Source organism: Plectropomus leopardus, chromosome 13, assembly GCF_026936395.1.
Source record: "Plectropomus leopardus strain MGB_pleo_1.0 chromosome 13, ASM2693639v1, whole genome shotgun sequence".
NCBI lineage: Eukaryota > Metazoa > Chordata > Actinopteri > Perciformes > Serranidae > Plectropomus > Plectropomus leopardus.
Window position 1 is genome coordinate 31040635 of NC_142188.1, and position 17569 is coordinate 31058203.

Consider the following 17569-nt stretch of genomic DNA (forward strand, 5'->3'; position numbering starts at 1 on the left):
TTCTCAGTTAAGTCTTTTGTCTTGTGTTATGCATAAAGATGAATGTGCATAGCTTGACAGGCTGGTCACACCACCATGACCAGCTTGACAGGCTGGTAACAGCAGGAACTGGGTCAGGACCATATAAGACTATCCTCAACCAGCTTAGACCAACTAAAAACAACTTAAATCAGCTACCAGCATATGTAGGTATGTTAACAGTGTAGCCTACTTGCAGCCAGGAAACGACTGCGAAGGCAAACTTTGGCACTATCTACAATGAGAAATTCCCATTAATAGTTTCTGAAGACAACCTGAGGAATATGATCCAAAATCAGGGAGAAAACCTTGACAACCAACATCTTTCCCTGACGTAAGCATGTAGCTTCATTAGGCAGTGTAGGCTTTGCAATGTTAACATAACACTACATAGCCCACAAGACACAAAATATGCAAAAAGCGAGGTTCCCTTTAAGTTACATTTTGACTACAAATTGTCCTGTTAAGTGTGAAGTTCCCAGGTAGAGCAACAGCTTTCTCCCAGTTGGCGGACCGATATTTGTCCCCAAAGACTTCAAACAGAAAACATAACAGTAGCATAAAAAGAGTATTTTCTTAAGACTGCTAAATAACCAAACCATAACCATCGTGGTGGGTGGTGGTGATAAGAGAAACTATAGATCTGTTATAACTAGAGCGGTAGCCAAGCCTCCTGTGTGTTTTAATTTCTCTGACAGAGCCGTTTGCCTCGGTGCAGAACGGGAAGGAAAAGGCCTTTTAATGGAGATACACTCAGAGCTGATTGCAGGTCGTTACACCACCACAGGGAGAGACCAGAGGAAGGAGCTTAATGGTCGAGGGAGAAGAGCGATCGTAAACTATCACACACACACACACACACACACACACACACACACACACAGTGAGGCTGACACTCCCCTGTAAAGACGCACTATCAATGGGTGCTTCCACACACTCCCCAACCCGGATATCACTTCTGAACACACAAGTAGAGGCACACAGAAATACACACACTGCCGCTTCAGTGTTTTTCTTTTTTTTTCTTTTCATGATTATTCTATCACGGTAGAGTTTGTTTAAGACCCCATTAGAATCAAAAGGGCGACAATCTTCTTAATCAAGCTTAATTTATTAAAACATCAGCCGGCGCTATTAACATTAACAGGATGAGGCAGGAAGGCAGACAGTGGGAGGCTGTGATGAAGGAAGACTCGCAGAGAAACAAAGAGATTTAGAGAGGAATACGGCAATAGCAAAGAGGAAGTAAAATCAGATTGTAAAAATGTAAAATGTCCCTCCTCTAGTTACAGCCCTATGTAATTTATTGAAGTCATATTTTGGAGCTTATTGCTGCTTTGTTTTTGCAACTGCATTTCCCAGAAATCACTCTTTTATTCAAACAGGGAAGCAAAGGTGCTTCTTTGATATTTTCGTCCTGGCATTTTGGGAGTTTTCTTTTCAAAGAAAGTTTTTTGGATGGTTCTGTGTAAACAAAGCATCTAGAGCGTCAGGTTATTGGATTCAACCCTTGATCAGGTTGACTCCAGACAAAGACATTTGCAATCAAATTAAAAATATACATCATTTTGAACGTGTGCTTATTGCCCCTCAGAGGGAGCATGGCAACAGGGACAACAGCTTTGGTTGCAAAATCACAAGTTTGCATTTTTTATTTAAAATATCAGCATTAATAGAACTAAAAAAAATGTCAGCGTTTATAGTCTAGTAGTATAGTCTAACTTAAAATTTGAGATAAAGAAATGGGATTGTAGCAAAATAAAATTTAATGTTGTCTTTGCTTCATGTGTGAAATTGAGGGGCAAATAAACCTAAATTGAATGGACTATCCATCACCTCAGTATGTCTTTGCTATGACCCTGGCAAGGATATGTTTATCTTTATGTTTATGTTTATCTAATTGTTTGTTGATAAAGTTTAAGTTTCTGCAGATTCCACTCATGTCTTTCACCATTCATGCCAACCAACACTTTTTATATGAACTCCAAGAAATACCAGAAATACTGTGCAAAGCACATCACACTCTGTTCATCAAAAGAGTTAAGCAGAATTTGTTAGAAACATTTAGACATATTTATTAAAACCCACAAAAAAGATAAATGCCAAGAGCCTATCATGCCTCAGGCCTTACACTCCTTGACATACTGTTTGTACTTTTAATTTGAAATAATTTCCACCTCAGAGGAATTTCTTTCTTTTTCTTTTTTTACAAGCTTCTCTTTGTACACTCAACCAGGCACCTTTAATGCTCTTTCCACTAACTACTAATGCTCCTTATGTGTATTGACGAACACCGTTGACAAGTCAATTCAATTTACCTTAGGAAAATGGTTCGTGTTTTTATTAGGTTAATTAGCCGGCCCCCTGCGGGAGTTGCAGGATGAGTGAGATAACAGATGAATTCACAGCTCTCCTGTAATGGCCAACAGGCTAAAGACTCTCTGAGAATGGTAATTTGTCATAATAGAGGAAGTATCATTTGCTGATACATCATACAGACGCAACCACACATACATACTGCCAATTTTATTTTTTTCTGAGAAATTGCTGGGCCATTCCATCAATTTTATCCTTTTTTTTTTTTTTTAAACAAGTCATGGGAAATACTGCTGAGAAACTGTGAGAATAGCTACTTAATGACCTCTGTGGTTCTGTAAGAGCTTTATCAAGTCTGAGAAAATAAATAGTGATGATGTCACAGTGATGTTTTGGGGTTATCTAAGCTTGAGCTTGGAGGATATAACATAGAGCCTAACTGAAGGCATAGTTTGAAATACAAAGGAATAACAAAGAGTTTCACAAAAATATCCTATAAGTTCCACTATGAGAAATTTAGGATGAAGAGTATTTTTGATATTAACAAGTAAAAGTCAGGAAATCTTAACCGCTGTTGTTTTAATCTACAAAAGTCTTTCTTTTCTTCTAGAGGCACTATGAGGTTAACATTTCTGTTTTTTAGTGAAATATCTCGACAATAATTGGATGCATTGCCATGAAATTCTGCACAGCTGTCTGTGGTGCCCAGAGGATGAATCCCAATGACTTTAGTGATCCCTTTGACTTTTTTCCTCTAGCACCAGCATGAGGTTCACATTTGTGGTTTTGAGTAAAAGGTCTTAAAAATTATTGGATGGATTACCATTAAATTTGATACATACATTATTATCTCCCTCGGAGCGAATTGTAATAGCCTTGGTGATGTCTAAATTTTTCCTTTAGCGCCATGGCCGGAAAAAATAAAGTAATGGCATTCCCTAGATCATGCTTTGTATTATGTGGGAAATAGCAAATGTTATTGTGCTAATGAGCCTAAATATTTCAACCCTTATTTAAACGTGGTACTTTCAGTGTAAACAATGCACTCCACAGGACAAATGCAGTCTGATTTACTGAGCAACAGCCCACTAATTGAGGTTACGGGCTTTTATAGGTCACATGATGCTATTGTGATGCACTTGTCTGTAGGAACTGGCTCCTTCATGATGCAGCAGGAGCTACAAGACCTGTTACTGCATCACATAATTCTTCAAAAGTTGAGCAGATCATCCAGAAGTTTTGAATCCACAATTCCTCTGTGAAATTGTGGACTATCACCACCACGTATAAGGGGCTTGCCTTCCCATTAATACTTGCATAACACCTTCGATTGGAATATTTTTGCAAGAGAAGTCCCATAACATCACTCAATAGAAACGCATTCATCTCGCAATTGTGCTCTCTGAAGATTTAGAAAATATCGCTTAAGTTTTACGCAGATTTGTAATAAAAAAAAAAACATCAATTGCAATGTTATTTGCGTACTTCGTAATTACAGTCACAAGATTTAATATCTTGTCTTCAGCATTTAACAAAGTTGTCATTTGCCAAAATACAGCTTGTTATATGCTTGTTTACTTACTTGACTTCTATATTTATTTATTTTCATGAAATGAACATGCTTCTTAAGGCACATTTCTGTATCTATGAATATCCATGCCTGATCCCAGCTGGTGCCTTCACCTGCTGATCCAGTGAGTTATAGATAACTGCTGCATTTTGCAAATATTTAAACAGTTTCAAGTACCTGGCCACAAAGCTTATGCTAAAATCTTCTACAGCGAAGACTGCATAACATGCACAGACACCAAACATAACTATGCCCTAATAACCATATAGCTTACGCCACAATGTAATGTAAATATTGTAAATTATTGTTATTGTTTGCGGTACCAATCGATAACAGAATTAATCCAAAAAAGGAACCAATGGCTTATATCCCACAAAAGTAAAGTAGCAGTGAAACACACATGTATAGGCCTAGTCATACTATGCTTCAAGGTTCAGTCAGCCAACATTTCGCAAGTTTGAAACGTGTTTGTGGTCTTGCCCTGCTGCTACTTACACAATATGACGACTGTTAAGGGTGAGAGCTGTCCAACGTTCCACACTCAACTTTTTGACCATTATCAGTACACCACTCAGGAACTCATAGTGCACTGCATTTTGCCATACAGTGTGAACATGCTAATGCACTCAAAATAGCAAGCATTACAGGGGAAGCACGGACGTATTAGTCTTGTTATCTGTCTCCTTTGAGCGTCTGGAGCTGGAGTACGTATTTAAGTAATCAGAATTACCAAGAAACTGAAAAAAATAGGAAAAAGACAGAGGGAAGTAGCAGAGAACTCCACCAAAACTACCACACATTTGATAAATTAATGCATCTTATTTTCCTGTATGGATTCATCCATGACAAACATGCATAAACATAACACTGAAGCACTTTTGATCTGGCCTCCAGTAGAACAAAAACACAAAAAAAAGCACTCCAACCGTCAAACCCATGCACACTCGAACCTGAAGTGACACATGCAAAAAACACATACACAGACATCAACACTGCAAAAATAACAACAAACCCTCCACTTATTAGTGCACAGACTTGAATGAAAATCTTGCGTCTGTCATGCACAGTGTACACACACAAACATATCCCCTGTTGGGCACACACACAGACCCGGTCGCACACAGAGCGCTGTGCGGTGGGGACTGTGGACAGGCGGTGCGGCGCTCCCTCGCCGAAAGCCATATTGATTGGGATAAAGGTCTTTTGATGAGGCAGATTGCTCATCAGGCTGGAACGACATGCTTCTAAGATGTGACGCCTTTTCAGACCAGCCCAGGGGCCCATCGACCAAGTCATGGCCATCCTATCTGTGCATGTGTGTGTGTGTTTCTGTATTTGTCTGTCTGTCTTTAGTGATCACACTTAAGACGAGCCGGCATTGATTGGAGTAAGGCCCATCTGGGTCACCCTGGCCCCACCCTGACATGTCCTCTGTTGGGGGAAAGGACACGGCTGGTGCTGGCCACTGAACTTCATGCTTCAGCCACAACCACAAACATTAGCCAAAATGCAATTAAAGCTTACTAAAATTATATTTTATTTGGGGCTAAAAAAAAGCATATGAATGCAAAATATGTGTATTTCCTAGACTATTTGTGAGTTTACAACATTTAAGTAATACTGCTTATTTAGGGATAGGCCTTATTGCTGGATCATTTGTTTAGCTGTAGCTCTATTTTGTATAAAAGGTGTCAACATATTTTTTAAATGTATTTATTGTCATATTTATTTGCTTATGGGAAAATGAATAAATTGATAAATAAAATGGAAAAATAAATGGGAAATTAAATAAATAGTCATTTTTGGCATTTTTTAATTTATTGACACATTTATTTCTTCTTTTTTTTGTTTGTTTTGTCAGTTTCAGTCCTCCATATATTGTACCATTAAAGCTACTCTTATGTTTTATTTTTATTTTATGTGTAATGTGAAAGGGGTCATATGTAGTGTCCAAACCAAGCGGTAACCTCTGAGGCTGAAAAAAATCAAATAACCATAACAATCAAATACAAATCAAATGTAAAAAAAATAAATAAGGAAGTCTTAAAAAAAATAATAAAAAAAAAAAACAACAACAACAAAAAAAACTGCAGTTCCACTAATGGCCACTTGAGGCTGGCTCCAAAAGAGAGTAAATCCCCATCGGCCCTCATGTTAAAGTGCCCAACTTTAAAGCAGAAATAAAAATGTTTACAGCCGGTTTACGGTAAATAAAAGAAAAATAAATAAATAAACATTTGTGTCTCTTTAGCTAATTTCCCAGTCAACGGCGCAGGGGTTATTTTTTTTTTAGTAATTTGTTCATTTAAATTTGATTATGGTTTACAACTGTGCATCATTAAGTCCCTAGCCAACCTGAGTGACAGGCTGTCATGTGGCATCACCACAGTCTATGAGTCAGACCTACCCCCTCCCTCCTCCACAGCTCCACCCTCTGGTCCATATATGGACACTTCTGGCTCTACAAAAACAGGATGTCAATGAACAAAATGTCAAACTCCAGGCATCAAAATGGGAGTCCACAAACCTATGGGTGGTGTCACTGGCCATGTTCATTACTTAGCCTATGGAAAAAAAAAAAAAAACACAGAAAATGACTACCCAACTCTTTTACAAGCCACATCTTCACCGCTTAAGCACTTCTACACCTCTCCAGCCACAACAAGCACCTGGTCAAAAAAAAGCCCAGTGGACCAGCACCCAACAGCAGAATGATGAAGGTAGAGACAAGCATGTGAACTTAGTGGAGCATTTAGCAGCTCCAGAGCCTGATATTGTTCTCAAAAGTAAAAAAAAAAAAAAAAAAAAAAGCAGAGTGAAAAATGACGTGGTCAAAAATACCACCACACCAAAAAAACAAACAGATGTTGCTCAGTGTCTTCTATTACATTAGCTAAATCTACTCATGCCCCAAGAAAGCACAACAGGCTGGTCATGGTCAGTTAATGCGAACAATCAATCACCAATTGAGCGATAGATTGATATAATAGGCACATCAGTTTTGCCCCAAAATGGATGAAATTTAGATTTATGTGTCCAGTAAGTTGTTGTAAAAGGTTATTAGTACCTTTAGATCAAAAAAGAACAAAGCATCTTGTTCAGCTGAGGAAAAACATAACAGTTTAAGCCCTCATTTCTATTTTTCACATTTCATGAAAATAGCTATGATTACCACAGCACTAAAACATTCAAGGGATCCTCACTGTGTGAGTAATCCCATACACGTTTGTGTGAAATTACACATGCGGGGACCTGATATGTTAGACACACAAATCACACACATACGGACTTTAAATTATGATTTTGGGCTCTTGAGACTTTTTAAACTTCTCAAATAAATATTATGTAATTCCTGCAAATATAACTCACTGTCAAGTTCAAGTCATGAATTCAACTAAATTATTCAAAAACCCTGTTATCCAGGTGAAAAAGTAAAAACAAGACAAGACCATCAGCTCGCCCATATGGCCAAATCAGATTTATTGATGTTCACTCCACTTGTTCACTCCTACTCTGATCACTTCTTTTTTTCTCTCTTATTTGAGGGGTTTAAGAGCTGCTGAGGTTGACGAGAAGGCCCCACTGAAAGCAGTGGACTCTATCCATCAACTCAACCCACTGACTCCTTTTTTTAGCATTGCAGAGATACCCGAGCTCTTAATAATTGATTAGAATTGATTTTAACCCAGCCCTGACCTGAGCCGGGGTGGACAGGCATTGCCATGTGTTTGTGTGTGTGTTTTTGTGCCTGCATGGTTTGTGTTTCCACATGCGTGTGAGCGCTGCATTTACAGTAAAACCCCAAAATGAAGGTGCAGAGTGTGTGTGTGTGTTTGTGTGTGTGTGTGTGTGTCCAGAGAAAAAGAGGGCAATGTGCACAGCTTTTAAAAGCTCCAGACGTGTTCCCAGAATTAAATATTTAGGCAGACGAAGCCTTGACCTCCCTGCGCTTGCAGAGCCTCCTGGTTCCCATTGATTTGTGACAAGACAACTGGGACGCCATTACAACAAAATGCACTATAGCCAGCCGCACGGATCCTCTGACACTCTCACTAGCTTAACCCCCCAAACACACACTGTGTGTGTGTGTGTGTGTATGTGTATCCACTGAGATGGACACAAGTCAAGGCCTTCTCTTCCAGACAGGATTTCACCTCTCAGGACCGTTGACCAGCGAAACTTATAAGTGCTGGCAAGATATCTAGTCTTTTCCCCAAACACTCACACACACACACGCACGCACGCACGCACGCACGCACGCACGCACGCACGCACGCCCGCACACCCACACACACACACACACACACCCTTATATGTGTGAGCTCCAATCACATACCCGACTCGAGGCTCATCAGAGACAGGCAGCGGCGAGGAGCTGGGAGGCAATGCATCAGTATTCTTGCACCTGAGACAGAGACAAAGACAGATTAAGAGCCAGTTGCTGAAAGGGATCAACTTTATATTGTGTTTAATCCTTTGCATTTAACTAGGCTTTAATACATCGGGTACTCAAATAAAAGTGACAGTATTGTGAAATATAAGAGCCTAAGTACGGCGCTGATTCCACCTTCTGTTTAACACATCTCACTATCGCTAACTGTGTCTCTTTGATTTTTTTTTTTTTTTTTTTACTTTTTTCTTTGAGTTTCTCATTCCCGCTTGTCAAAATGCAATCAAGAAAAAGTTTGCCGAAAATGTTTCTGGCTTTAGTTAAAAAAAAAAAAAGAACACTTTGCAATCTGGTGAGGAAATGTGGAATAAACAGTACAAATATTAAAATGTCAGGCAGTCCTTTCAGCGCTTTTTAGATCAACACTCTTAAACCTACTGTTCCACCAGATTCGACTGTGATTTTAGCGTGTGCCAGACACAGCCGCTCCGCTGAATGATAATTTCTTCTCAGCGGGGGATCCCTGTTGAAAGGTTCCACATTACTGTAAATGTTTTATTGCTTGTTTCTCGCGCAGAAGAAATCTTTTGTTGAAGAAAAACTTCATTCAGGTTCAGAATTGGAGAATTTTTTTTTAACTAAAGCTGCCGAAGTGAATGGATGATTATGGTGCAGGTTATTGTCACACAGAAAGGCAGGCACTTAAATCACAATACACAAACACAAAATAAACTACTTGATATTTTCTTCTATAATTGCAAACTTGTGTATGTGTGTGTGTAAAATGAACAAACAAGCTCCATCTTAACCGTTAAGGACTCAACTATGTTCCAAAAAAAAAAGTTATGGTTGATTTCTACTTTTAATGCACTCCTAAATCTTTAGCATTTTTTGATGAGAAATTTGTTCTCTATTCATTCCAATGGATAAAGAGTCTGAGCACAGAAATCACTTAATGCAAAAATGACAATAAATGGTCTTAACAGACCTTTTTCCAACAAAAAAGTGATATTCATTATTATTTATGGATAGTTAATTAATATGAATACAGTGATGCTTTATAATGCACTGCATACACATTTTGTATTGTATTTGTCATAACGGCCCAAATTTCCCTCAACTTCTGAAGTAAAACAGTGTGTGGATTTTGGGGTACTTTGGAGCAACAAAACTAACTGAAAAGATATTACCTGAAAAAGGTTGATTCAGGTCTCCAGGTGGACACCATAGACTGTATTTAAAATTGGACAAGATGACAGCTCTCCCAAAGTACAGCTTTTCAATCTGGATCGCCCTCTGGTGTCTATCTGCAGTATAGGTCAAAAAGCCCGTCCCTCCATGTTAATGAATGGTCATAGGTCAAACTAAAAACTCAAAGTACATAACAAATACATTTTTCCCAAATATGGTTTCTGTCACTGAGGGTAGTTCTCATCAGATTCTGGTTCCAAATGAGGTCAACAGCACAAGATGGCAGCTGCCATATCCAGGATATTTAAGCTTCACTTAAGCATAGCGAGGGTAAGTGGGGGGGCAGGTCATCCATTTTTATATAAAGTCTACGGTGGACACAAACACAAGTTCAATATTTGCTTTCTTTTTTTAGCTCTACTGGGATTTCTGCCGACCACTGAGAAAATATTTATCTTCTGTCAAAAGCTCTACTGTGTTTGTGACTGAAAAGAGCCAAGAGTGAGCCAAATCATAATGTTGCAGCCCCTAAACCAAAACGATGAGCTGAGTGATGCTAAAATGCTCTGTTCAGCTAAGGTGAACTGCATAAGCAGGTGTTGTTTGGGTGATAAGTTGGTCCATCACTATAAGGGACCATTCCACATTAAACATGACATTCATGTCATTCCACCCATTGTCAATATGGCCCATGTAGGACTGCAATGTTTTGCCGCTTGGGGAGATTGGGTGTGGTAGTTTATATCAAGTTAAGTAGATTTGGTGCTTTGGCTGCTGTCCGTGGTGCTGATGGAAGGCTGGTTTACAAGAATGGGAAGATACCCTTCAGTTTAATAAACAGGGGTGGCCAAGTTCAGTGGCTGTGTACTCTGGCCTGGCAGGTCATAGACCGCAGCTGTAGCAACTTGAATGCTTGAATTACAGCTGTAATATAGCTTTAATATAAGTACATACTAGCAATCATTTTATTAGTATTAATAGGACAAATTTCAAGTTCAGGGGAATTTATGACAGCATCATCAAATAGGGATTTTCTGAAGACATGTTCATGCTTAGAATTAACTTAGACTTTTTTTTTCAAAAATCATTAAATAAACTTTAATTGAAGGGTTAACCACACCACAAACCAAATTCTGAGCTAAAGTGCAGTGTCCATGAGCGTGTGCAAGGTACAGAGTGTGTGTCTTTGTAAGCATACTACGTTTAGGCCATAATCTGTGCCCTGTACAAAAGGTTAATCACAGTGTGGATTGGAAAGACAGTTGATGCACCGGAGGACAGTGTGTTCTATTTGCCTGTCTGACAATGACAGCGACACAAATAGCAACAAGAGCATTTTAATCCCACCTCACCACGCTGCCTGCCCTGCCCTCAGACTTAACCTGGTTGGGCCATTCCATGCATATTTTGAAATAGTTCAGCTTTTTTCAAAACTTTTGTTCCAGTGATGCAGTCTGACTACTTTCTATACTGGTGACCCTCTGACCTTTTATTTAATGTCATCATCAGACAAGGAATATCAAAAGTTAACATTTACCCATAAAACATACACTATGCTTGAAAATATTTACCCTGCTGAGCAAGCTACTGAATCTGTTATACCTTCAGGGCTGCTTGTTTATAGCTGAAGCTGACCTTTGACAGTGAATTCCATAGTGTGACATAGTGAATTCCAAATGTCAAATGTCTTAAGAATGCTCTTAATTAGTTATAAACCAGAGGCTGACTGATAGGGCTTATAATGCATTATAAATACCTGTAGTCACCAAAATACACATCAACAATAGACTGTAGTATGGACTCATAGTGAGATATAACAGTCCATGCAGTGTCATAAGGTATCATTGTATGTGTTAAGTAAAGCGAGGTCGGCAACACTTTCTATTAAGACTACATCTATAATGCATTATGAGGACATTCATAGTGATTAATAATGAATTCATAATGCATTCTAAATATTCACCTATAAAAACATCAAAAATGAATTGTTGGACAGCTCATGTAGTATCATAAGGTTTCACTGTATGCTTTAGGTAGACACAGGTATATATTGATGCATTTATAATTTATGCTTCATAATAATGTTTAATTTTTAGTGTTAAGTAAAGTGTAACACATTTCCATGCATATATATACACACACACACACACACACACACATATATATACATATACACACACACACACACACACACACACACACACACATATATATAAGAATATATGCCACATCATGAGTGATTAATGCCTACCACACAGTTTTTAGTCACAAAATCAGATTGTGCAAACACTGGGATCTTGCAGGGTCACAATATGCGAGATTGTGAGCTTCAAAAAGAATCAGAAAATGTGGGCAGAAACTGTTGCAGCCCTTGGAATCATTATTAACCATCATAAATATTCAATGACTGGTGGTATATTGCATCAGTATGCATTACGTGTGTTTATAAGTGCAGTCATAAAGCAATATAAATGCATTATAATTCACTGTGATCACTTAGAGGCTTACTGCTGGACAGAGGGCACAGCAAGGGAACAGAAATTTTATAGAAAAAGAGTACAGAGTAAGAAGGAAATGTTGTAAATGTTACTTTAAGACAGTAACCTTTGAAATGTAAAATGGCATGTGTTAAAAAGAGGAAACTTTTCTCTAAACCAATTGTCCTGTCAGACTAAAGGAATATCTCATATAGTTCAAATTCTTGATAAGGTTTTGAAAAGATAGAAAGGTCTGAGGAGTTTTGCAGCTGACCTAACACAATGACAAATTTCTGTTTCAGAACAGAAAAGGCCAACACTTAGAACTTTCTCATTAAATGCCAAATGAATAGCTTCAATATCCCATGTCATTGATTCCCAAAGTCTCTGAACTCAAAATATATATTTCCTATTTTGGTGTTTACTGATGGTCATGTGGTGTTGTTGTGTTTGACACATTTGGTGAATTTGCATTATGTTAGAAAAGTGAAATTATTTTGTTAGTCTGACTAAAACTGTACTTTTAAAATACATGAACACATGTTAATTCGACTGAAATCAGACTAAATCAGATTTCTCCAGATCAGACAAACACACCCAGATAATTCAATTTGGATGTCGAGCTATTCTGTCATGTAAACACCTCAGTTGGATTTTAACTAGATTAGGCATTTTGCACATACTCCTAGTCACCGCACCGGCCTTCCTCGGTGGTTAGGGGCTGTTCATTACTTATGAGGGCAAGAGAGGGTGCTGTAGAACGGCTCTGGCATTAAAAACATTAAAAAATGTAAGCACTGAGGAGGGACTTGTGTTTTTATTTTGGCTTAGGTGAGGGACATACAACTTGAAAAGGTAATATTTTATATCTGTTTTAGATTTTTTTTTGAAAAGTCACACCCCAGCCATCCTCCTCTGAAAAAAAAAAAAAAAAAAAAGCGCAAGATGAGCAAGGAAGCTATGCGATGTCCTGCTGTGGACAGGGCCACAGCAAAACGAACTTTAGCCACATCAAAAAACCAATCCTGGAGCTTCAGACATCACTGTGTTTCTTACACACTAACTAATTCACAGATTCTGTAACCTCTACGCTGTATGCACTGCTCATTGGCACTTGAAGCACAAAAAGCTCTTTTTATTCGTATAAAATACCCAGATCTACAGGCCCGTTGGGCATGCACACCACAGACTTAGAGCGGCCGAGTGTGCCCAAGCAGGTAACTTCTGATAGCAAAGCGAATTACTTTACGTTTAACACTAAGCTAGCTTGAATGGCGGTCTAAAAAATAAATCTTGAGGCTCTTTTAGACTTTCTAAATGGTATCAAACTGGATTGCTTAAATCTCGATACTGAAACTAGTCATACCCCGGGGGGGGGGGGTTGTGGCTCACAAAAAAAAACTATTTACTGATTTAGACATCCCTTTTTCATTCCTTTCTCCCACTGACAGACTAGCAAGGTGCTAACCCGGAAGTCGGTCGCTCTGTCAGCAGAAGTTACCCACTCTGTCATGCTCGACTGGCATGAGTTTTTAGTATGCATGCTATATGGGCCAGTAGATCCATAGTTTACACAATTCTACATCTGTAACAAAAAGAGCTTTTTCTGCTTCATGCGCCAATGAGCAGCACTCATAGGAATAAACAAGGCCCCGCCCCCATGGCTGTATGCAGACCTGTAATATATACATGATCAGAGCCTGGCACACTTTCTGGGGGCTTTCTCCGGTCCACTCAACTTGTTCATCCTCTCCTGCGGCACAATAGAGGCTTCAGTGACTCACTGTAGCTTCTCAGGCCACGATGTATTATTACAGAGGGGACAGCCTGCCTGGCTGCTTAGCAGTGGATATCTCTGCAGTACAACACACGTAATGCATAATGCACCTTAAGAACCAGAGCTAATTTGGTGGGTATTAGATCAGCCTGTCGTTGTTCATCTCAGTCCTGGCTGTTCTCTGTTCTAGCTCCAAAGTGGTGGAATGAGCTCGCCACTCAAGGCAAGACAGCAAAGTCACTGCCCATCTTCATCTGCAGGGTAAAAACCCACACTCAACCCATGGTAATACTTACTAATGTCTCGTTCTTTTCAATTAATAAAAAGCCCCTGCTTGGTTTGAATGCACTTATTTTAAGTGGTTTTGGACAAAAAGTGTGTGCCTAATAAATCTAATGTGCTCTATTGTAAGAATCTTGTGCACAGGTGTATTCAAGAAGATACTGTTTCATTAACTGTTCCCAAGACAGCTTCCCTGGTGGTTAGAAGCAAAGAGCTTTGGGATGAACAATTGTACTTCAAAGTATTAAAGAAAATTCCTTCTTGAATATTATGAATCGGTGACCACCGCTAACATCGCACTCACTTTTTGACCGAAGCAGAGATGTTTTGAGCTGGAACAAACAACTTTCCAACTTTTCATCTCTCTCACAACTCGCAGCATCATTTCCTGATCTCTCTCTCTCTCTGTCTCTCTGTCTCTCTCTGTCTCTCTCTCTCTCTCTCTCTCTCTCTCTCTCTCTCTCTCACACTCCGGCCCTCCTGCAGCTCACATTCCCCGGACTAATCTCCGCCGGTTCAATGTTGTTCAATTAGATTCCAGTTGACATGCATTGGAAGTAGGCACTCCTCCTCGTAATTCAGCCCTCTTTATAGCCAATCTATTTTTTAATAAAGGTTCAGAGGAAAACATTAAAGTATTGATCTTTATTTATCGACCTCGGCCCAAAGCATAGTTAAAGCTGACACAAATCAATCAAAATAAATTTAAAATGATGATAGCACATAGGAGGAGCCCGACCGCCTGTTTCGGGGAGTAATTAGGGGGCTAGGCAGAGGGAACCCAAGGCAATAAGAGTAACAGTAACACACACACGCACACACAGCCACAGTGCGAGCTGCAGAACTGTTTAGCAGGCTGCAGATTAGAAATTTGTTTTGTATTAAATGAGACGACTAAGAGGCAAGGTTAATGAAAGGGCACAGCACTTTGGGGCCGTAGTAATCCACTGAAACCCTCTCTTCGCTGAATCTAATGTGCAGCCCATACACACACACACACACACACAAACACAGAGAGAGAGAGAGACACACAACCCCGTGAGGCAGCCTCCGGGACATCCTCTGCTTAGCAAAAACAATGGGTATTAATTTTAAAAAGTGAGTGAGAAATGGCTGGTTGATGGTTGTGTGTGCGTAAGTGTGTGTGTGTGTGTGTGTGTGTGTGTGTGTGCGCGCGCGGAGAGAGAGTCAACTCGCCCCAAGTGCATTAACTGATTTTAATCTGCCTGATGATGTCCACTGAGCAGAGAGGTCACAAACGTGTGTAGGTGTACCCAGGGGGACTTAACTGTGCGTAGAGAGGAACAGCAGGGCATTCTGGGACGTTCCACAGACACAGCCATCTTTTCCTCTACTGCCCTCTCTTGCACCGACAGCCTGCCTCACTTTGTTGCAAATCAAATCACTCGCTATATTCTTCCAAAATGCGGCATGTGGCAGGGGTGTGTCATGTGATATGTCACTATGGGTGTGATGATGAAAAGTGTGTGTTTGGTGTGCAGATGTGATGGTGTAAGTGCTGTTTGTGTGTTTATAGCAGCAGGACTGCGAGCCAAGCCTGCACATGCATCAAGGTCTTGTAAGAAGTGTCTACAAGACTTGCATTAAAAAATAATCAATAATTTAATATCACAACTCTTCAATCACTAAAAGGTGGCACAATGAAACATATATTAGCACGGACACTAATGATCCACCGATGAAGCCAAAAACAATGCAAACAGGCCATTTAACCCTTTGAAACCTGGAGAGACAAAATTGCTCTTGCATCTTCAGACACTTCTCAGAAGTATTCAAAGTGTGTAACTGTTGGCAAATTGGTTTAATTTCTTCAGTGACAGCATGGAAAAAGGCAATGAACAATTAGACAAAAATGTCCTACAAATTGCAATATTTATAAAAATAAATTAAAGCTTGGGAAAAATGCCCCAAATCTATTTTTATAGTTATCATAATTACCTATTTAAAATCATGTTACAACATTTATTAAAACCATTTCCTCATTTTTGCTTCTTTCGTTTTCTTTCTGCTAATTTTCAGGTAATTTCTGTTTTATGTATTTATGATGCTTTTTTATGAATTGTTATTATTATTATTATTTTATCATTATTATTCTAATAATTTTTTGCTTAATTCTCAGTCATTCCTCTTAAGCTGCTCATTGCCTTCTACCCATGTTTTTGACAGAATTAAGCCAGCTTACTCAAAGGGTTAATCGCATATTTATTCAGTGTGGACTGGCAGTTTTGCATTTTGCCTGCACATATTTCCTGATGTTTTGGATTCTAAATATTCTCAAATATATTTGATGCAGTGACTATTCACAAATGTTTCTGTTATCTTGATAAAATGCTGGATTCCTGAAACTGACTTGGAACCCCTTACTGACACCATAAATACAAATAGTCACAATCACAAAACAACATGTTGACATGTTGACAGAGTCAACATTAAATTAGTGTTCAGACTGACCGACCACTTACTGATACAGTAAACCTTTTCAAAAGGTGGTTTTAATCATCTGTGTTATGACTCCACAAACCACCTGGGGCTCCAGACAGCCCACATCACCAACACCTCAGCTTGTTCACCTCTAAAGCCTCCATTCATCTTGCTACTTCCACTTCATACTCCTTTCTCCACAGAAATGTCTCCATGTTCTTCCAAGGAACCACCAGAGTGCCAGCCCTCTCAGCCTGGGCGAGATATTAATGAGTTTACAAGGACCTTCCCAGTCTAATTATGTCGAGCAACTGCTGTCTCTTACTGGGCCACGGCTCCCAGGGGAGAACACAAATCTACCAGGCAAGCAAAACTCGCCTACTTTTGACAAAACACTCGACACGCGAGGATACAAATAACACCGGCTATCCTTCATTACCACCACGGCGACGTCGCCGGCGAGATTAATATCGCCGCCCAGCGTCGCCACCCCAAATTTAACCTGAAAAATACCCGACTTTGGCATTAAGACAACGGCTATTAGTGAGGGGAGGGTTGTCGAGGCACAGAGAGGAGGCTCAGCATCCTGCAGGAGAGACTTTCCAACATTGTAAGTACAATTAAACTGATTGGATGTGACCTTTGTGTAGACTGAGCTATTTAACATGTTCATGATAGTTTCTGCACTGTGCTGACATTTGAACAGTGACAGTGACATCAGAAACCACAAACTTTAAAAAGTCCTGCTCTTCACAAAAAAGGTTGGAAATGTGGGCTTAGATGTATCTAATCTTTTTTTTTCTTTAATAACTGAAGTAATTTTTTGGTTTTGTATGTGGCTGACGATATGATATATAGATAGATAGTTACAGATATATACAGTTATATCCAGGATCCCTTAAACGTCCCAGTATTCACATTTTTTGACCTGTTGGTTGCAGAGCTCACAGATCCTATGTGGCAAAGATGCTTCCATCTATTCTTGTTATTACCAATATAAATTATGTCAAACTATGTAAATAAAACCAACATTTCTAATGAAACATTTATCACAGTTTCAATCCAGCTGAGGTCCTAAATAAAAGTTTGATCAAAGTTTGAACAGA

At 39.3% G+C, this 17569-nt stretch overlaps 1 protein-coding gene across 4 annotated transcripts in view; it reads right to left on the reverse strand.

Moving 5' to 3' along the window:
- Positions 1 to 17569, reverse strand: part of LOC148187749 (uncharacterized) — a 425509-nt gene that overhangs the window by 275561 nt on the left and 132379 nt on the right. For all 4 annotated transcript variants that reach the window (XM_088086772.1, XM_088086769.1, XM_088086770.1 and 1 more), the window contains exon 6: positions 8241 to 8309. In XM_088086772.1, the coding sequence (XP_087942898.1) occupies positions 8241 to 8309 (69 nt within the window). The remainder of the gene's footprint in view (positions 1 to 8240; positions 8310 to 17569) is intronic.